At 46.1% G+C, this 22345-nt stretch overlaps 1 protein-coding gene across 1 annotated transcript; it reads right to left on the reverse strand.

Moving 5' to 3' along the window:
• Positions 1–12877: 12877 nt before the first annotated feature.
• RPS23 (ribosomal protein S23) lies at positions 12878–21998 on the reverse strand. Its single transcript, XM_073624452.1, has 4 exons — positions 21843–21998; positions 20458–20617; positions 18469–18589; positions 12878–13064 (listed from the first exon to the last, which is right to left on the reverse strand). The coding sequence occupies exons 1-4, from the start codon at positions 21844–21846 to the stop codon at positions 12918–12920; spliced, it is 432 nt and encodes a 143-aa protein (XP_073480553.1). The 5' UTR covers positions 21847–21998; the 3' UTR covers positions 12878–12917.
• Positions 21999–22345: the final 347 nt, after the last annotated feature.

The raw sequence follows: 22345 nt of genomic DNA on the forward strand, positions 1-22345 counted from the left end.
AATGGCTGTTTTTGAAACACTGACAAAACTAAGTTCAGGTCCCAAGGGTTTAAAGGAGGTCTGACTGGCGGATTAAGCATAAAACCCCAGACCAAAGAATGTGAAGCAAGCGGTCTTTGAAATAAGACTGATAAAGCTGAGACTTGGCCCTTGATAGTACTCAAGGTGAGCTTCATCTCTTTTCCTATTTGTACAAAGGCAAGAATTCTGCCTATGTTGTACTTCCGAGGGTGCCAACCCCTGGACTCACACCCTGAAATATAAGCCGGCTTCCTTGCATTAAATCAAGGTAGAGATTTCTGACCCGGAAAGCCCACGTTTCTTCAAAATGTGGGTTTCAATAGCCAACCCGTTAAATTTAGAGTTCGTAAGGTAGGATGGAATATTGGCCCTTGCAAGAGTAGGTCTGGTTGTAGGGGAAGGGACCATGGATCCTCCACTGCCATCTTTACAATTTCTGCATACCATGACCTTCTGGGCGACGCTGGGGCTACCAGAATTACCGGCTTTCTTTCCAGCTTGATCCTGCAAAGAAGTCGTGGCAGCAACTGAATAGGGGGAAATGCATAAATCAGTGAGAACTGGTCCCACAGGATCACCAACGCATCTGTTCCGCATGCGAGTGGATCCCTTGTCCTTGACACAAAGTTGACCAACTTCATGTTGAATCTGGATGCTAGAAGATCTACGTCCAGAGTCCCCCATCTTTGGCAAACAACCCAAAAAATGTCGGGATGAAGGGACCATTCCCCCGGGAGCAACTGCTGCCAAATCAAGAAGTCTGTCTGCCAATTTTCTACTCCCGTAATGGAAACTGCCGATAGACACGGAACATTTCTTTCTGCCCAAGTTAGGATATGGTTCACCTCCCTCTGTGCTGCGAGACTCTTGGTGCCCCCTTGGTGAGTGATATAAGCCACAGCTGTGGCATTGTCGGATTGGATTCTGACAGGACAACCCCGTAACCTAAATGTCCAGGCCTTCAGAGCCAGACCTGCTGCCCGAATCTCTAGGATGTTGAGTTATTTCGGTTCTCGACCACTGACCATGGACAGTTGTCTTTTCTAGCACTGCTCCCCAACCTGAAAGACTGGCACCTGTCGTTACCTCATTCCAGATAACTGGTCTGAAGGATTTTCCTTTCAGCAGATTCTGGGTTACCAACCACCAACTGAGGCTCTCGGACACTCTTGGAGACAGCCACATGGGCAAGTCTAAAGCTTGAACCATTTTGTTCCAAGCAGACAGGATACTGTTTTACAACAGTCTTGAATGGAACTGGGCATAGGGAACCACTTTGAATGAAGCCACCATCTTTCCTAACAACCTCATGCAAAGGCAAATGGAGGGATCTCTTTTCGACTTGACCATCTGCATTAGCTCTCTTATGGCGTAGACCTTTGCCTGAGGCAAGAACACCTTTTTCTGGGCTGTGTCTATGATCAGACCCAAGTACTCCAGCCTTTTTAGCGGTTTTAAGGAAGACTTCTCTAGGTTGGGAATCCAACCTAGACTTTCCAGGTAACTGGTTGTAATGCGTATGCTTTGCTCCAATCGAGCCACCGACTGGTCTATTAGCAATAGATCATCTAGGTACGCCAAGACTGTTACGCCCTGTGCCCTTAAAGCGGTTGTATAGTCAAATTTTTATCTTTTACCTGTACGGTTTAGGAGATATTCCCCTTGCAATGAGCCGCTGACTGCAGCGGAGCATGCGCACAGGGGATTCTCGGCTGAAAGCCCGGCAGATGCCGGACCTTGCCGGAAAGAAGTCTCCCGCACGCATGCGCGGGATTGACGACATCACGGCTCCAGCCACTCACAGCGCTGGATGCCGCGATACCCGGAAGACATGCCGAGGCAACATGTCAGCTACCTCGGCGTGGACCAGGTGAGATACCGATGCCTCGTTCTAAGGTAAGTATTATATAATGAGCTAGTATGCTGTGCATACTAGCTCATTATGCCTTTTTCCTTACAGGTGTATAAAAAACAAAAAAGTGTCAGGTTTACTACCGCTTTAACCTGGCTAGAGGTGGGGCCAGGACTTTTGTAAACACCCGGGGTGCTGTAGCTAGCCTGAAGGGCAAGGCTACAAACTGGAAATGCTGCTTTTCTACCTCAAACCACAGAAACCTTTGGTGATCAGGAAATATAGGGACATGCAGATATGCATCCCTGATGTCGATAGATGCCAGAAGTTCTCCTCCTTGTAGGATAGAAACCACTGACCTGATCGACTCCATGTGAAAGGAGCGGATCTTCAGGAACTATTTAGATCTAGAATAGGTCTGACATCTCCACTCGGTTTTGGTACCGTAAAGAGGTTTGAATAAAACCCCAGACTTTGCTCTACTGTGGGAATTTGTAGGATCACCCCCTGAGCCATTAGTTGGTCTAGTGCCCGAAACAGAGATTGCCCTTTCCCTGGATCTTTGGGAACGCTTGACCTCAGAAAATGAGACGGAGGAAAGTCCCGAAATTCCAGTGTGTACCCTAGAGTTACCGTGGAGATGACCCATCTGTCCTGAACTTCCTCTTGCCAGACTTCTGAGAACTGCAGAAGTCCCCCCCACCCACCCTGGCGAGCGGGGACGCCACTTCATAATGAGGGTTTAGAATTCTGTTTTGCAGGTTTCCGGCCCCAGGACTTCTTTTGTGTCTGGGCCTGACCCTGAGGTTTTCCTCTAGAGTCTGAGACGGATGCCCCTGGCGCAGGAGAAAGAGTCCGCTTAAATGAACGGAGTTTATTCTTTCTTTTGACTGGCAAAAGAGTACTTTTCCCACTGGAAATCGTTTGAATGTATTTGTCCAAATCATCCCCAACTAGCCGATCCCCATGAAAAGGAAAACCAGTCAGGAGTTCTTTGCATGGTGCTTCGGCTGACCAATTTTTTAACCACAGGATTCTACGCATGTGTACTAGCACAAGGCGGGATGCCTGGTGAATAGAATCTTTAATGGCGTCTATGGCAAAACATAATGCTCTTGGTAGTTCGGCCAAATTCCGGGCTTGCTGAACAGGAACCTTTTTAAGAGCCTGTCTAAACTGGTCCTTTAGGGATTGACAGATGCCTATTGCAGCGACTGCAGGCTGAGTAATAGTACCTGCCAAAGAAAAAGAGGATTTTAACAGGAATTCCAACCTTTTATCTGTTGGATCCTTAGGCATTTGTGCATTGTCTACTGGACAAGTTAGACTTTTATTCACAATGGAAATCGCATCAACTGCTAGTACATTCCATTTTTTGGTGAATTTCTCCTCCATGGGATAGAGAACTGAGAATCTCTTTGGAGGTAGAAAATGCTTATCCGGGTGATCCCATTCAGCATAAATAAGCTTTTCTAGTAATGCATGGACAGGAAACACATGCAAAGACTGTGAAGGTTTTAAGGAAGAAACCGAAATTTCAGCAGACTGCGTTAAGGGTGGTATGAAACTGGAACAAACCATCTCCGTAAGGGACTGTACCAGCAATTTCTGATTGTGAGGCTGAAAAGGGTTCATTTACCGTTGTTTCCTCCGCAGAGGAGTAATCGGTTTGTCTTTCCTCTTGATTGCCTGAGGGTAACACCTCATCCTCTACCCTATGTTCCCCTGGTAAAGGGTCTAAGGTGGGGGAGGGAGATCTATCAAGCTTCCTATCCCATTTGGATGGAGGATGCGATTAAAGCTGCTAATCTTTCCTCTAGGCCCAAAAGGGCATCTTCAGTCACGTATACCAGAGGCTGAGATGTGAGAAGCAGCTGCACCACCAATTTGTTCTGGTATTTCAGGAGAGGATGACAGTGTGGAGGCACGAGTGGAGTTCCCAGCGCCTGGGGATTGGATCTTTGGTACCTTTTTGAGGTCTTTGTCGTGCCTTTTTTTGGCCTAAGCACAAAAAACAGAGGCACTATTTAAATGCACTAATCGCTGAACAATAGTCTGATAGTATAATGCCACTATACAAGTTCAGCCTAGCGCTGGGAAAAATGTCCTTTCCATATTAGCAAAGCTTGTTTGCAGCCCTTACATGCCCCACCACTCCTGTGTCCTAAGTGTAGCCAGCTTGCTTCTTGCTATACAGTCAAGGAGAGACTGCTCCAGGTAATGTCACCACTCTGCGCTTGCGCCATGCGTCCTCATGGACACTATGTTCCACACACGGCGCTGTGCCTAGGCCCCTCCCCTGTTTCATTTTGAGGTCTCAAAAATTCCCGCGGGCGGCCTTCGGGTTCCGTAGACCCAACACGAGGGGGGAGGAAGAGGCAGAGCCTAATGACGCCTAGCAGGAGGAAAAAAAAACTTCTGGAGCCAAAAACCGGGAGCTCCACACCCCCCACGGGGAGGGGGTATTACAAGGGGAGCCGCAACAATTGTTGAATCCCTAACCCCTCTTGGTCCCCCCAAGGGGAGAAATGCAGGATGGCAGATCTCTTACCTGCAAGAGGAATCCCCACTGTGCAAGCTGCTGCTGCCACACACAGACTGACACTGAGCTGAAGTGAAAACAGATTAAGGTATGTGCATATACTCCCTCTAGTGGAGGATTTAAGGCATGACAACATTTTTCCCTAAGGAAGAAAAAAAAATCATAGGTGGACTTTTTCAGTTCCTAGGCTTCTTCCCTTACCTTATCCTTGCCGCAGGATTCTGCCGATAGACAGATCCAACCTTCACCCATCACGGCAGGCTGCGTTTGGTAAACCTTCAAGGACCGAGTCCCTTTTTATCGGGGTTCCACTCCCTTGGACCTGTATAGCACCCCTCAGGAAAAACTTCAGGTAATGTGAGAATGACCAAAAAGCCCTGGGATCCATCCCTGCAAGGAGAGGCGCCACAGGCAAAACCTCACTCTTCGTATACGAGTCCCGGGTACCATCCACTTTAGATGGATACGGTCTGTAGAGGCTGTTTAAATCCAGCAAGGATCCCTCCAGTGGAGCTCCTCAGAGCATATCTTCACTCGTGACCAACACCTTAGACACTGGTGAAAAATCTGAGGTACTCCTGGTAGGAGGAGGGGTTATTTAGGGAGTGAACTTCCTGTATTGGTTATGCCAGTGTCCATCACCTGAAGGTGGCTATAACCCATACAGTTAATACTATGGCTCTGTGTCCAGTGATGTACGATAAAGAAAAGGAGTTTTGTGAATAGAAGCCGTGGCTGACAAAATCCAAGCAATGATATATATATATATATATATATTTCCCTTTACGTCATTCAGGACAGCCACTATTGAGAGATAGTCTTCTCCTCTTCCTGTAGGAAACACTGCGCCAGCCCATAAAACTCTCACTTCCCCTGCCAGACCTCAGTTAATAGTGTTTCCTCCGGAGGGGAGACACTGTGCAGGGAACCAGGCTGATACAATCAGGGAGATTGTGGCCTCTCTCAAAACATCCCCAGGGGAGCAGGAGCTTTCAGCAGTGGATGGCGGTACATACCCGCAAACAGCAGCCACCCCTTCCTTGTCAAGCGTGGCATCAGGCTGCGGGGGCCTATCGCGTCCACAGGGCCGCAGCAAGGAGGACACTCCGCTCTCCCTGTACGCTGTGCAGGCCGCATTTTTTTGTTTGGAATGAACGGGCCGGACGACGTCATTTCCGGCGGAGGACGAACGTCTACCTTTAACCCACGACTTCCGGTTCTGGGTCGCGGTGCTGATAGGGGGCCGGGCTCAGGCTGGAGGAGTCGGTTTACACGTGCAGACAGTGTGAGACTCTACACAGGCAACCACCTGCAGTCATGTCTGAGGCAGATGCTGCAGCTCATACGGACGCTAGCTCCAGCCTTGCGAAGGTAAGAGTTCCCTGGGGAGGGGTCCTCTCTACCTAGGATTGTCCCCCCCCCCCCATGTACGGTTCCTTACTTAGGGGGGGCAGACCCCTGGGTGGTCAGGGGGTGGGGGTGACTCGGATCCCTACAGGTGGGTCGGGTACACCCCCAGGGTTGTTTCTGTTAAAGAATTGCTGAATGTAATGTGTTTTCTGTATGTAATTTCAGAAATCCACAGAAAAGACAAAGTCCACTCTTGTCTCTAAAAGGAAATGTGCCTCTTGTAGGGACAGTTTAGGGGAATCTTGGACCAAGGTTCTGTGTAAAGAATGCATAGACTCCCTGGTAAAGGAAAGGGACTCTGAACAGCAGTCCGGCTTGGCAGCCTCTGTAAAGGAGCTGTCATCCACTTTTTCATCCTTTAAAACGCTTTTTGAGAAGTTTCAGCTTCCCCCTAATCCCATTCAGCAGGATTCAACCCCGCCTCATGCTCAGGGCTCTGCTCCTGCCAGATCCACTAATATGGCTACGGCAGAGAAGGTTTCAGGCCCTTCCGGGGTGGAGCTTAGGCAACCAGACAGTGGCACTTCTGACTCCCATGAGGAATCAGAGGGAGAGGACCAGGACGGGGAGTCCAGGAAAATCTCCAGGTATAAATTGTCCCTAGAGGAGGTGGAAGATCTCCTAGGGGCAATATATACAACCCTCGGTATACACAAGGATAAAAAACCCCTCTCACTCCATGACCTTATGTACAAGGGCTTAGGAGATCAAAAGAGAAAAGTTTTCCCAGTACACGAGGTTCTGGTGGAGACGATTAAAAAAAGAGTGGCAGGATCCGGAAAGAAAGCCCTTCTTCTTAAGAGAAGATTTCCGTTTTCAGAGGATCCAGCGTCCATTTGGAATAAAAATCCCAAATTGGATGCGGCTTTCTCTCAGGTCTCTAGGCACACAGACCTGGCGTTTGAGGACATGGGGGCCTTATCAGACGTCATGGACAAAAGGATAGACTCACTACTGAAAAAGACGTGGGATTCGACAGTCGGTAACTTAAAACCAGAAATGGCCGTTACTGTGGTAGCCCGCAATTTAGAACACTGGCTTTTCCAGATTCAGGAGCATATTGAGGCTGGCACAGCTAAAGAGACTATCCTAGCGTCTTTCTCCACGATTCTGCAAGGAATCGCATACATAGCAGAAGCCTCGGCAGAGTCAGTCCGTATGTCAGCCAGATCAGCGGCCCTGGCTAACTCGGCCAGGAGGGCCCTCTGGCTGAAGACTTGGCCGGGCGACGCCGCCTCTAAGGTCAAGTTATGTGGGATACCCCTCACAGGTGACCTACTCTTTGGTCCTGGGTTAGATACAGTCTTAGACCGGACAGCAGACAAAAAGAAGTCCTTCCCACTCAAACGAAAGACCCCAACACAGAAAAAGAGGGGGTTTCGTCCGCAAAAGCGCAGGGAAGCCCCTAAACAAGGGGGACAGAAGAAAACCTGGGGCCAAAGAGGCAAGGGCAGAGGAGGGGCGATTTTTCGCCCTCCTGAAAAAGCCCAGAAAGATCAATGACTCTCTAAAAACGGTGGAAGACTGGGGGCCTTCCTTCCACAGTGAGAGATTCACATGGCCCCCCTCACAAAGGTTCCTTGTCACGCAGTTTTCCAGCTGCACGACAAAAACCAAGGCCTTGTTAGACGCTCTGAAGGAGTTAGAACTACAAAATGTAGTTTGCAGAGTACCAAAGGGGGAGGAAGGAGAGGGGGTTTATTCCCATGTATTTATGGTAAAAAAAAACCCTCAGGAAAATTCAGATTGATTCTGAATTTAAAGCCCTTGAACAGGTCAATTTGCTACAAAAGATTCCGCATGGAGTAAATTTTTACGGTCAGGGCTCTGTTACTGCAGAATTGTTTCATGGTGTCTCTGGACCTCAGAGATGCGTATTTGCACGTCCCTATTGCAGAAACCTCTCAGAGGTTTCTCCGGTTAGCAATAAACTTGGGCGATGCAATACTGCACCTACAATTCCAGGCCCTGCCTTTCGGGCTATCCTCCTCGCCCCGAATATTTACCAAAATCCTGGCAGAGGCCATGGCCTTCCTGCGACTGCAGGGTGTGTCAGTTATAGCCTATCTGGACGACCTGCTCCTATTTGCAGTATCCCCAGAAAAATTGCTCAGGGATCTCGACCTGACAAAAAAAGGTACTGACAGGATTAGGATGGCTCCTGAACTTAGACAAGTCCAGTCTCATTCCTTCACAGCGCATTATGTACCTAGGATACCTGCTAGACTCGACACTCTTGAAAGTTTTTCTTCCAAGAGAAAAAATTCTAAAACTGGACAGAGCAGTTTTATCTCTCCAGTGCAACCATCGGGTGTCCAAAAGGTCCTTAATGTCAACGCTAGGTCTGCTGACCTCTACTCTCCCAGCAGTGCAGTGGGCAGGATTACACTTTCGTCCCCTGCAGTCATACGTACTAAGGGTATGGGACCACAGTCAGAAGGATCTAGACAGCTTAGTATAGGTTCCCCATCGATTAAAGAGATCTCTTTGGTGGTGGAGGAAGGAAGCAAACTTGTCGCAGGGACGTCTGTGGCTTATTCCAGTTTCACGGATCGTAACCACGGACGCAAGTGGCAAAGGCTGGGGGGCGCATCTGCGATCCCTTCTAGCGCAGGGCGTATGGAGGGGAGACGAACTAAAAAGATCGTCCAATTGGAAGGAGCTGAGGGCGGTCGGCCTGGCTCTCAGGTTTTTCAAAAAAGAGCTTCAGGGCCACCATATACAGGTACGGTCAGACAACTCTTCTACCGTAGCCTACATAAACAAACAGGGAGGCACCAGAAGCGGAAGTCTCCTGGCCTTAGCAGCAACTATCCTAAATTGGGCCGAGACCAACACTCTCTCACTCTCAGCGGTTTTTCTGAGAGAAGAAAGGAACGTTATAGCAGACTTTCTCAGCCGGAGGAGGCTGAGAGAGGGAGATTGGGCCCTCAACCAGGAGGTTTTCAATCTCATATCCGAGAAATGGGGACCCCCGGAAGTGGATCTTTTCGCTTCAAGAGACAATGCGAAAACCCTGTTTTTTTTCTCCCTAAACGCAGGAGAAGGGGCACTGGGGGTGGACGCATTAACACAGAATTGGCATTTCAGGACATGCTATGCCTTCCCCCCTCCGGTGTTATTACCAGCGGTTCTGAGGAAGTTCCAACTAGAGCACACCCCCCCTCATTCTAGTAGCTCCACATTGGCCGAAAAGGGCATGGTTTTCAATTCTCAGTCAGCTAGCAGTGGAACCGCCCCTATTCCTTCCACCTCAGGAGGATCTTCTCTCACAGGGTCCAATACTCTGTCCACAGGTACACCAGTGAAAATTAGCGGCCTGGCTACTGAGGAGAGTATATTAAAATCTAAGGGATTTTCTCAGAAGTTAATCTCCACCCTCCTCAACAGTAGGTCTGGCTCCTTTTCAAGTGGTGCACTGAAAACTCCTTCTCGGTGCAGAGCCCCATAGCTGTTTTGGAGTTCCTACAGTGTGGGGCAGACAAAGGGTTATCCGTAGGTACCCTTAAAAGCCAGGTGTCAGCACTTAGTGCTTATTTGGAGAAATCTTTGGCCACCAATCCATGGGTGGTCAGGTTCTTTAGGGCACTGTCCAGACAGAGACCTATCCGCGGTCCCCCCTTTCCCGGGTGGGATCTATCTTTAGTGTTGCAGAGCCTAACAGGAATTCCCTTTGAGCCCTTGGACAAATGTTTGTTAAAAGAGTTAACCTTAAAAACAGCATTTTTAGTGGCAGTGACAACTGCCAGGAGAGTCAGTGAAATTGAGGCGTTATCAATTAGACCTCCTTTTTGCGTTATTTTGCCAGATAGGATAGTCCTTAAGACTGATCCAGCATTTTTGCCTAAAGTGGCGTCAGGCTTTCACAGAAGCCAGGAAATAGTCCTACCTTCGTTTTGTCCCAATCCTGCTGGAGAAGGGGAACTGAAATTTCATTTCTTAGATGTAAGGAGGTGTATCCCACAATACTTAAAGATGACTAAAACAATAAGAAAGTCCGGTTCTCTATTTATTTTATTTTCCGGGTCCAGAAAAGGACTCAGAGCGTCTCGACGCACGATTGCCAGATGGCTTAGATTAGCTATTGGGCAGGCATATTCTCTAGCAGGGAAAGAGATCCCTATGGGCATAAAGGCACACTCTACCAGAGCCGTGGCAACTTCCCAGGCAGAGAAGGCTGGAGCAACGCCAGAGCAAATATGCAAGGCAGCGACATGGTCCAGCTACTCCACTTCTGTTAAGCATTACAGAGTGGACCTGGTGGCGGTAGGTGAGCAGGCTTTTGGGCGAAAAGTTCTGCAAGCTGTAGTCCCACCCTAATTGGTAAGTGCTCGATTATCCTCTCAATAGTGGCTGTCCTGAATGACGTAAAGGGAAAATTAAAGTTACGTACCGGTAACGTCTTTTCCTGTAGTCTCAGGACAGCCCTAGTTACCCACCCTAAGCTTGGGGGGGTCTTATTAAAGACCAGAACGCAGTATGATAATGATATTAAATGGTATGTTATTAATGTGTTCTTGTGTCTCCCCAGCTGACCGGAGGTGATCTTGTAAAAACTGAGGTCTGGCAGGGAAAGTGAGAGTTTTATGGGCTGGCGCAGTGTTTCCTACAGGAAGAGGAGGAGACTCTCTCTCAATAGTGGCTGTCCTAAAAGACTACAAGAAAAGATGTTACCGGTACGTAACTTTAAATTTTTTTTTTTTTTGGCTCAAAAGGGGATCTCTGAAGTACAAGGAGCACCAAATTGAGATCCCAAGGTGACACGGGGGTTTATATGAACAACTCTGAAGAAAAATCTTTAATAAGTGAGATTTCAGGAAAAAAAATGGATAAGGTAGATACCTGTCCCCCTAGCATGCTCAGGCCCACATTAAAGAAAGGCTGAGCTACAAATAACCTCAACACCTGAAGACCATTTCTCCTGGACAGTTTGGGAATCTACAATGCGATGATGGTGCACTAAAGTGACCTGGCGTGAACTGCCTCGAAAAGAGGTTACCATTAGTCTCAGAACCTTCATGCAGAAGCAAACTGCAATCTTTTCTGGTAGAAGGAAGATTCTCTGCTTGAGCTATGCACAAAGTTAGACTCAGGTACTCAAGACACTGTGGAGCGGGACCCAAGTACAAAATAATTTAACTAGGGACAAAGCCTTGGTAAAGAAGTTACTTAGGCATTCCAAATGGATTTTTTACCAAAGCTTTGTCCCTGGTTAAATTATTTTGTTTCATATGCATTTGGGCACAGAGACGTACATCTTTACTTAGGGAAGTGAATTTAATAATTAGATGCATCCTGGTGATCAATTGCTGCTCCTCAATCACCTTTTACTTCATTTAAGCCTGGTACACACTATCGTGTCTTTTTTTCCGTTAAACCTAGCATGCTAAATTGGAGAGGGAAAAAAAAAAAAAAAAAAAAAACGAACGCCTGAGGAGTTTGCTGAACTAAGGACTGCCTCCTTCCCTCCACTGCCAGAACACCGGTCAGCGCTTGGATGCCAGTACCAATCGTATGCTGGTTTTCCAGCATGCACATTTAAAGGAAGAGGCCAGCCTTTCAGTTGGCTTCTGTCAGGGAGGCTGATGTGCACACAGGCCAAATGTTGGACCGTTTGTTGATCCGGCCCGTGTGTACCAGGCTTTAGAGAAGTTGATTAGCCAGCCAAAGGATGGAAGGAACTGAATCGTCCTTTGAATGATGGCAAACCGTTATGGCTGAAGAGTCCTTCAGCAGGTGGTCAGCCAAATACCCTGCGACAAATACTATGGGTCTACAGAAGAACAGGAAGTGGGGCAAGTACCTTTGTGAAGGCTCAGGGTGCTGAGAGCACAAATGGTAGTGCTACAAATTGGAAGAGTTGATCACCCTCCAAAAAACACTATAGAAAGCGTATTGAGGGGAATATGGCAAATGTGTAGATAGACAATGTCTATGTTCACTGATGCCAGAAATTCCCCTTGTCCGAGAGAACCAATGACAGATCTTGCAGATTCCATATGGCATTTGGGTACATGAAAAACCCTGTCATGCCATATCCGCATTGCCAAGCCTATTACATGTACAGGCTTCACCCCTCATGAAGAGCATACCCTTTAAAGAGGTCGTGTGGATTGTTATAGCATGGATTGTTATACATGTGGAAGGATCATCAATGTCTGAATAAGAGCAATAATTCTAGTGCCAGATCTGGGCAACTCAACTAAAATGGTACAGTAACCTGATAAAGTAACCAATGAAGATTTTTTTTTTGGTACTGTAGCTTGTTGCCATTCCACAGGCATACACAATTTAAGCATGACAGGTTTGGTATCCACCTTTAAGACCCCTTTCACACTGAGGCGCTTTTGCACTAAAAATAGCACCTCTCATGCCTCCTCAGTGTGAAAGCCCGAGTGCTTTCACACTGGAGAGCTGTATACAGCGCTTCTACACCATCCCTGCCCATTGAAATGAATGGGAAGCGCTGCAACAAAATTCAAATTAATTAAAGTGCTTTTACCTGAAAATTTGATGAAGCCGCTTCACAAAATATGTTATGGCAAAAATTGCAACACCCACCAACTGTTTCTCAAGTTTCAGAAAATGGTGGGGGAGGCTTCAAATAAATTTTCTAGCAAGACAAATGCAAGATTTTACCATTTACATTTTTGCAAACTATCCTTATAATCCCAGCACCTGACAGGAGGGATGCAATCTGCTAAACAGCAGCAACTCTGTCCACCCCTGCCCTCTCCATTTACAGAATACTTTGTATTTTGTGAATGGCTTTACATGACGCAGTCTCATTCATGAATAGGCAAGTAGAGATGAGGGATGGTGCTGTCAGGAGTACGGCGATGGCTATATTCCCTGCACTCAGTAAAAATCGAAACAAAAATAAATAAATCCACAAGGTGGCATTCACCTCCTGACTTAACCCTTTAAAGTCCAGCAAATTTTAAAATGCTGCAATTCCTGGAGGAGTTCTCCTTTAAAGTTTTGTAGTCCATTGTGTTGAATACAGTCATGAACTTTACATAGTGAGAATGGTGAAGAGACTTACAGACAAGTTAAGTTGTGAATGAGGTTTATTAAACAAATGACAAACATTTATGATCTTGGTCTCTCCTTCTTGCCTTTGTACAAGGCCAACAGGGAAACATTGGCTACTTTGACAACCTTGAATCGCACACCAGGAATGTCACCAACGGCATGACCAGCACGACCAAATCCAGCAACCAACACTTCATCGTTTTCCTAAAGAGAAAGAGCAGATTGACTGTTTACAAATGTTACAGTTCCTCAAATGCAATTACAAACTTTTGCCTAGAACTCTTTTGGTCCCCCTTCGCAAAATAAAATTTTGTTAGGAAGTGTGGTTTCACAAAAACGCAGGTAACAAAAAAAAAAAAAAAAAAAAAAAAAAAAAAAAAAAAAACACACCATTCCATTCTGTGGTTAGAAACAATTCACTGTGTTTGTATGGGATTCTTCAGTCTCTAACCATCACACACACACACACACAGGAAAGAACAATTAGGAATTGTTTAGGCACAGCTGCCAACTATCTAAGCGAATGGCTTACACAAACTCCCAGTAATACTAAGCACCAGCAACAATATAAATTAAACATTCTCACTTATCCCAGGAACAAAAGGGGTATCTGTAAAGGTTCTTCTGAGAACACCAAAGCTATCCATGCACCCCAGGTTCTGGGCTGAGCCCTGCCCTTCAACCCTCGGAGTCAAGTTCCTCTTTAACCGCTTCTGGACCAGCCTCCAGTTTTACTGCGGCAGGTTGGCTCCCCTGCGCGAAACCATGTAACTGTACGTTGGTTCGCGGGGTCTGGATAGCAGGCGCGCACCCGCTGCACAGCAGGGGTGCCAATGCTCGTGGCCGACAGTCGCGATGACCGCTGGCCACGACACTTCCCTGTTCTGACAGGAGTGACAGATCGTGTGTTCCTATTAGCTAGGAACCACAATCTGTCACTTCCTCTAGTCCCCTACCCCTTCAGTTAGAATCACCTCCCAGGGAACAGTTAACCCCTTCACTGCCAGTGACTTTACGGTAATCAATGCATTTTTAATCACACTGATTAATGCTGTATTAATGCCAATGGTTCCAAAAATGTGTCAAAATTGTCAGATGTATGTCCTTTTTATCCCACAAATAGAGCTCTCTTTTGGTGGTATTTGATCATCCATCAATTTTGAAAGAAAAATAAATAAATACCCCACAATATTTTATGCTCTTTTTTTTAAAACTAGCAATCAGCGACTTATAGCGGTACTACCATATTGCGGCAGACAGAATGACACCTTTTGGAAACCAGTGACACGAATCACGAATGTGATCAGTGCTAAACATATGCATTGTCACTGTACTAACGACACTGGCTGGGAAGGGGTTAACATGAGGGGCGATCAAAAGGTTAAATGTGCGTCTAGCCAGCGTTTGTGTACTACGAGAGGTGCTTTACTAGGGAAGAGATGGATTTTAGTCCCTGCTTCGCGGTGAAAAACTCCATTACCTCCCCGCTGAGAACAGAGCTCTGCCGTGTTTACATAGGCAGAGCCCTGTCATATGCGCATTCCTGACACAGGGCAGGTGCCGGTGGTCATCCATTGGCATGCACCCGCTGATTGACATGTGCTGTGTATAATCACAGCCCAGCCAAGTTGCCGGGGGCGTGTTCCCCCTACCCAGTACCTGATCTGGCGCAGGAGAGCTGCCTTGCCACCGTACATGCAAGTTATACAGTCAGCAAGCGGTTAAAGTAAGCGAAAAATCTGACAGTTGTCACTGCAAGAAGTGGATTCAATTAAATAAAATTAAAAAAAAAATAAAGGATGAGGAGAAGCGCCTCTAAGTGCAATAGGACTGAATGCTTTAATATACCCTAATGTAGGGCTACTCACAATGTAACAGTAAAAACAGGCACATGATGCTGTGATCTAGGACCCCAGGTACTAAAAGGGGCCGCATGAGCTGCTGCCGGACATCTTGCTGTAGATGTCCTAGGAGCGAGGAGGAAGCTGGCTAGCATCCTTTCCAATCCGGTGGATAGCAGCGTAGGACGAGGTGACATTTTTTAAGTGTAGCTCCAGCCCAAAAAAAAAAAACAAACAAACAAAAAAAAAAACACTATTTTCAAAGAGTTAGTCTCAATTGATCTATAAATTCACACTAGAAATTAGGGGTGTGCATTTTCACTGGTCTCACGATTCGATTACCTGGTCAACAATTCGATTCAGCGTGCATCACGATTACTGACGAGCTCCCACTTCCGCTTGGGCCGCCTAGGCGGCCCTTCCACCCTGCAATTTTCTGGGACACACAGTTCCCAAAAGATTGCCCGGCTATACACAGTGCAGTGAGACACGCGCACCCAGCTGTGAAGCTGCAAGCCGTCACAGCCGGATGCCCATAGTAGTGTTGCCAGCGCTGTGGACGGGCAGGGGAGAGAAGGGAGGGTTTGGTTGGCCACGTCGCTGGATTGTGGGACAGGTGAGTGTCTTTTTATTAAAGGTCAGAAGATACTTTTTTTGTAGCTGCTGACTTTTAATAAACAAAAAATTGACTGGAACTCTGCTTTGAATTAAAAATAACCTCACTCCCTTAAAGTGCACTAATCCGGTGCACTACAGGGTACAGGCATTCACACACACTGCTGCTTGGAGGTCAGAAGGGATAGAATCCACAGATGACAAACAGCCCTGTGAAGTTCCCTGTACTGTCTTCTGTGCTGACCAGTGGCAGCTGGTGCTCAAAATTTTTGGGGGGCGCACAAACAAACTGAAAAATACCAAACCTCCCCCATCAAACACAGCCATAACTTCACTAACCCCCCCCCCATGCACGGGCCACCACTGGTGCTGACAGTTCCTTGGCATTCCTGTTTGCACCTTCCAGCACACTAGGAGTGGAATGTGCACAGGATAGCCAGGGACCTGTCAGCACGGAGCGAGAGGTGTAAGTACAGTACAAACACATGGGTACTCTTACTGTTAAAATTACTTTAATACATGCTGTGTTACAATGGATGATGTGCCCCCACTGTATGTGCTTTTTAAAAACGATGTCACTTCATACCGAATTTCACAGTAGTACAATACATCCCGCTCATGTGACTCCTGGCCCGCCCCGCCCCTCTCGGCTCTCCTGAGTCCTGACGTCAGCGGGAAATTCTCAGCCCCGCCCGCTGACTATAGCTATCATATCAGAGGAGAGGCAGGCGGGGCTGAGAATTCCCCGCTGACGTCAGGACTCAGGAGAGCGGAAAGGGGCAGGACGGGCGTCACATGTATCCTACTACTGTGAAATTTGGTATGAAGTGAGTTTTTTTTAAAAAAGCACATACAGCGGGGCACATCATCCATTGTAACACAGCATTTATTAAAATAAAGTCGTTTTAAAAATACGCTCCGAGCGCTTTCCCAGGAGGGGCGGGGCCAGTCATGACGTCACCTGCAATCGATTTTCCGGTCCTTATGCATCGATGCCGCATCGGGGACACCCAAATCACGAGGCATCGATGCAACGATTAATTTCAGCACCCCTACTAGAAATTGATCGATAAATGGATAAACATTTCATCTGAGTGGGTAAGACAGACAACACCCTGGCAAGATTTGTATTGCTGTCTGTGTCCCCTGTATTTTGAAAAATTTAGATTGTTGTGGAAACAAGGATTGGTGATGAAGCTTTTTTGATAACTCTTACAGGAGTGAATGTCCCTTCCTAGGGGTAGATTTCCTCTCACTTCCTGTTGTCTCCCTCCATTTGCAAGTAGGAGTTATTTGTAACTCGGATGTTTGTAATCCGGGGCTGCCGGTGTACTGTTCACTTTTTTTCTGTTGCCCCATAATTTACATATCCCTGTCCCACCCTTCCACTTTACCAATTAATTTAGTTCAAATTTTAGTTCTCTTCTACCTTTACCCACTCATATGAAATATTTATCCATTTATTGATGATTTCTAGTGTGGATGTATATATCAATTGAGACTATTAGCACTATTTATACAATTAGACTTTACACACACATACACACTTTAAAAATGTATGAGATTATGCCATTTAGTCCTTGTTCTTAGATGCAATATATATATTCCTTCTGTCAATGTTATTCCAGTGGCCGGCAGGGAATTTCAGACCGGCTATTAAAAAGGTCTTGCACTATTATATGTTACTATGCTTAAGGGTGCACGCATACCCCACTGTGGCACAGCGCATGCTCCGAAACACATTGCATTCTGGTCCTGATCTACATCACCTTGTCCTACATTGCAGTCCACTGGAATGGGAAGGAAATTAGCCAGCTCTCTCCACCCCCCCGGGATATCTATAAGACATCAGGCAGCACCAGCAGCTCCCACGGCCCTCTTCATACCTGGGGTCCTGGATCACAGCATCATGTGCTTATTTTTACTGTTACTTTGTGAGTAGCCCTACATTGGGGTATAATAAAGCATTCAGTCCTACCGCACTTAAAAGCATTTCTCTTGTTTTTATCTCCTATGCACTTTAGAATGCTACAGCTCTTGGAATAGCTTGCCTTAGTGATGGACTGTTTGGACTTTTTAATGGACTAATTTTATGACATTGTCATAATTGCTTCATGGTTGGCCAGGTATAGAGACAAAGCTTTTGCGCCTATGATCCGGTTTTTTGTCGTTGCGACAAGTCAAAATCGCACTAAAACCCCTCAATTCCTTACTGAGCGACAAATATTTCTGTTTACAGAATAGCAAAATGACGTGTATCAGCTTTTCCTCTACTCGCACTGACAGGCACGAGTAGAGGAGAACTGAACAGCTGCTCTCCTGATTTGGGGGGGGTGTCTGCGCTGATAATCAGTGCATTGATCATCAGTGCAGACCCATCGAGGATGCCCACCCATAACCAACAAGAATGCCAATCAGTGAAGGAGAAAAACTTAATTACAAAGTTTTGTAACAGACTTTTTTCTTCAAAATGTTCGGACTTTTATTTGTAGTGCAAAAAATAAAAACCCAGAGGTGATCAAATACCACCAAAAGAAAGCTCTATTTGTGGAGAAAAAAAAATAATGATGTTTGGGTACAGCGTCGCTTGGCCGCGCAATTGTAATTCAAAATGTGAGTGCTGAAAGCTGAAAATTGGTCTGGGCAGGAAGGTGTACATGTGCCCTGTATTGAAGTGGTTATTAATGCAAGTCTGTTTCCCAGCAACAGAGCACTCTCTGTACACATGAATTCTCAACAAGTAAGCTTGTACATCTCAAAGTAAGATACAAAAATGAAAGAAGATTGTTTGGAGCTTTCCCAAACCCAATAAATAAAAAAAAAAAAATACTAGATAACATGTACAGATGCATCTAATCTTACCATTGGTTTACCAAAAAAGGCTATTCAGACCCATTTTCCAACTCTGGGTTGGGGGCCCACTGATAGTAAGGTTGTTGCCCCAGCCTGCCACATCTGCCTCTGACATCAGAGCAAGAGGAGGAGGCAGGACAGCAACATTAACACACCTTTTATTAAAGGTGAGCAGTGTTTGAAGAGTTCTTTAAAGAGTTTTAGTTGTGCCAAGTTATGGAAGCATTTTTAAACTGGTCCAATTGTTTTATTAACAGGGGGCTTTAGTACATCAGCAGAATATGTAAGCTCAGATTTACCTCAATAAAGTTCAGACAACCGTCGTTTGGTACGAAAGCTGTAATTTTCTTGCCGTTCTTGATCAACTGCACTCTGACGCACTTCCTGATGGCAGAGTTTGGCTGTTTAGCCTCAACGCCACTGTAAAAATAATGAGAGTTTAGGTAAAATACGTAAGGCAAATAAAAGATGGAGAAAAAAAAAAAAAAAAATCAACTTTTCTAGGAAAAAAAAACAAAAAAAAAAAACAAAAAAAAAACAAACAACAAACACACACACACACTCCTGGGGTGATCTATGTACATTGCAAGGGTTTTAAACTTTGTAGCAGAAAAAACTGTTATAGCATGTCCCTGGAAGTCTGGTTCCTGAATAGAGCATGTGCAATCTAATCAGCTGATGCTCTTGCAGTCTTCCACTGGAGGAAAGTTGCAGTGTGTGCATCCCTTTAGAATTAACCCCTAGGGAGTATCTCACCAAAAATATATTTCCCTTTGTAAACATTAGCATAAAGAGCATCAGATTTAGGTTTTATATTGGTGACAGGCAACCTTAAGATTACCGGTTGAATTCGAGGGGGAAATCTGCAAGAATGTTGCTGAAAATAATGTACTTTAGTCTGAGTTTTTAAAAGCCAATACAATGACTTTACAGCCCAAGACTTACAACCACACCAATGTGAAGTCAAGGAAAGCAGACTGCATTTCTGGGATAAAATATATTTAGTGGTTACTTTCCAATGTCAGTTTATTATATTTTAAATGATTATAAGTTCCAACAGTGATGATGAATTGGAAACAAACACGTTCCTTGATATATTGTAATTAAACGAGCTCCAGGGAAATAACTAAACTTCCTGCACCAAACTGTCAGAAGTGGCATGTGGCACTTAAGCAGATACACCTGTTTCAAGGTCTGTGCTACCCGCGCCAGTTTCTATTTCAGAGAAAAAAAAGAAATTAGGGCAGGTCTGACACTAACAAAGTGACCAAGCAAACTACCACAGATTGCTGCCAAGTGTGACCTGTTGTATGGGATGTGAGCTGTCAGTAAACAGCTCGCATCCCGCTCTCTGCCTGCACATTACACTAGATGAGCAGAGCCTGCAGGGTAACAACATTTCCTCCTCCCTCCAATTCTGAGCAGGATGGCAGAGATCACAGCATGCAGCTCCAGCTCTCATGCTCTCTGTGCTGCCTGTCAGAACAGAGAAACTGCCACTTCTGATTAACAAAAGGGCCATGTGCCCATTTCGGTATAAATAGGAGCAACCTATGTCCCGCCTCCTATGATAGTCGTCACACGTCCTGGCATTGGACCAGTGTGCTGTCTATCATAGGAGTCGGGACTTCGTATAACAGCAGTGGAATAAGTGGGAGATACCGCGCAGTGTAATCCGGTGGCGCTTGCCGCTGCCCCCCCCTGCAAGGAAGCCCAATGGGAAAATATCAGCGTATAACACGCACACATTATTTGCACTCTGTTTTCAGGGGGAAAAAGTGCGTGTTCTATGCCGATAAATATGGTAAGTTCTCCATCTAATACTTGGTCAATTCCATCAACTCTGTAGAATGCCTGACTATGCCACATAAAATCGCACAAAAATGAACAACGCAATGCTATAAGTACTGTCATCATTTATAAGACATTCATATTTTAACTTGGGGGCCAAATGCCCCTCGCATACACCCATTACTATGGATCTCAGATCAGCCAGCAACCAACTTCACCAGCTGAAACATACTGCACATGCAGAGCATCTCTACAGGCTCAAAATGAGAAGTGGCCTTCTCGCAGGATTATAAGTACACCACTGCGGCATTTCTCCATTAGGGCTTATGGAGATAAAAAAAACATACCTGTGCAGTTTATGAGATGGTAGGAGCAGGCAAAGCCTTAGCCAACAGTCTTTAGCAGATATGTCAGTAGTAGGATCAGTTGTTACCAATGTTGTTAACACTTCAGTTGACAATGTAGTTTTTAGATTTAAATGAAGTTTCATAACTTACACTTTTTCCAGGACGATTCCTTTAGCATGGGAAGCACCTCCAAAAGGGTTAGCCTTTAGGGCAGTCCCCAAGTGGGCCTTCTTGTACTGCTTGTCGTGCCATTTCTGCTCACGTCGGTGGTTACGGAGCTTTCTTGCTGTACGAAGACCACGGCACTTGCCTGTATTGTAAAAAAAAAAAAAAAAAAAAAAAAAAAAAAAAAAAAAAAAAAAAAAAAAAAAAAAAAAAAAAAAAGGTACTTTAGACATTTATAACAGATGAACAGCAGACTTGTCTAAATAGGGCCCAGAGTGCAATCACCCAAACAATGTGTCAACTACAGGCAAAGTCTACCAATCCAAATCCCCCACATGACTTCTTCCACTACAGCTGCATTCATTTTAGCTCCTCTCAGTCCCATTTCTGTTGCATTCCTAAAACAAAATACTAAAAATACAGTATAGAGAATGGGACTTCCTTCATAATGGCTGCAGACTGAGAAGACTAGGAGATCAGTGCTGAATGTACATCACAGGAATCTTCCAAAACTAAAAACAACCAAAGTGTGTGCATTGTCTGAGGACTGCGAGGGACCAACCACAACTCAGAGCAGAGGAGAGGAGAATGGTGTGAGGAGTGAAGGTAACTATTACACCTTAATCCTCTGGAGTCGAGCCAGGTTGTATGGTGTGCGTGTGCATGTGATCATTGTACAATCGGGTTGTGGAGTGTGTGTGCAATCATTGTACAATCGGGTTGTGGAGTGTGTGTGCAATCATTGTACAATCGGGTTGTATAGTGTGTGTGATCAGATCATTGTACAATCAGGTTATATAGTGTGTGTGATCAGATCATTGTACAATCAGGTTATATAGTGTGTGTGTGTGTGTGTGTGTGTGTGTGTGATCAGATCATTGTACAATCAGGTTGTATAGTGTGTGTGTGTGTGTGTGTGTGTGTGTGTGTGATCAGATCATTGTACAATCAGGTTATATAGTGTGTGTGATCAGATCATTGTACAATCAGGTTGTATAGCGTGTGTGTGTGTGATCAGATCATTGTACAATCAGGTTGTATAGTGTGTGATCAGAGTGTACATCACACACAGAGAGGGATGACTGTTTCCTCCAGCAGTCGGGGTGTTCAGTGTCCCCGATCCTCCGGGGTGTCCCCCATACACAGGCAGTGATCTGGGTGTACGGACACATCCGGGCCTGTCATGGCGCCCTGTCTCGGCACACAGCGGCCTCGTGTTCTCCTCACACGCCGCCCCCGCACCTCTCCCGGCCGGAGGAGCCCCGGGCCGCCTCTGCCAGCTGTAGGGGATGTCAATGAAGTCAGTCCCGCTCCGCCCGCCGCTTTCCCCGGTCCCAGAGGCCGCCTTCCCCCCACACAGCCTCACTCACCCATCTTGCCTGTCCCAGGGCCGACTGCGGAAAGACCGTCTCCCACAAGGCACCGAGACACACAGCCGCTGCCAGGACCCCGCTCAGGCTGTCTCACCTATGCCTGTTCTAGAACGTATACCTTACACCGCAGTTACTTCCTTCTGGATGGGCCAGGAAAAATATTTGGAACTGTCGGGTTGTTGGACTCTATTAATAGATATATCGGCTGCTTTATTTATTAAACTAATACCATTAGAATATCGCGGCTCAGGCACATAGCTGACCTAGTCGGTCAAAGAACTACACTCCCCGGCATGCTTTACGGGTGGGGACCTAGTGAAGACCACGCCCACTGTACGGCCCTCGTGGTATGTTTATACGTCTGTGCGCCTATTGAGTGTGCTGTATTCTCCTCCTCTGTATTGTATGAGCGATGGCTGCGTAGGACCCCTCCCCCGCCTCACCCCCTCTGTAATAACGCTGGGGGGCCTCTAGAGGGCAGCAGACAAGGTGTATGGTTG

Source organism: Aquarana catesbeiana, linkage group LG01 (genome assembly GCF_042186555.1).
Source record: "Aquarana catesbeiana isolate 2022-GZ linkage group LG01, ASM4218655v1, whole genome shotgun sequence".
Classification (NCBI taxonomy): domain Eukaryota; kingdom Metazoa; phylum Chordata; class Amphibia; order Anura; family Ranidae; genus Aquarana; species Aquarana catesbeiana.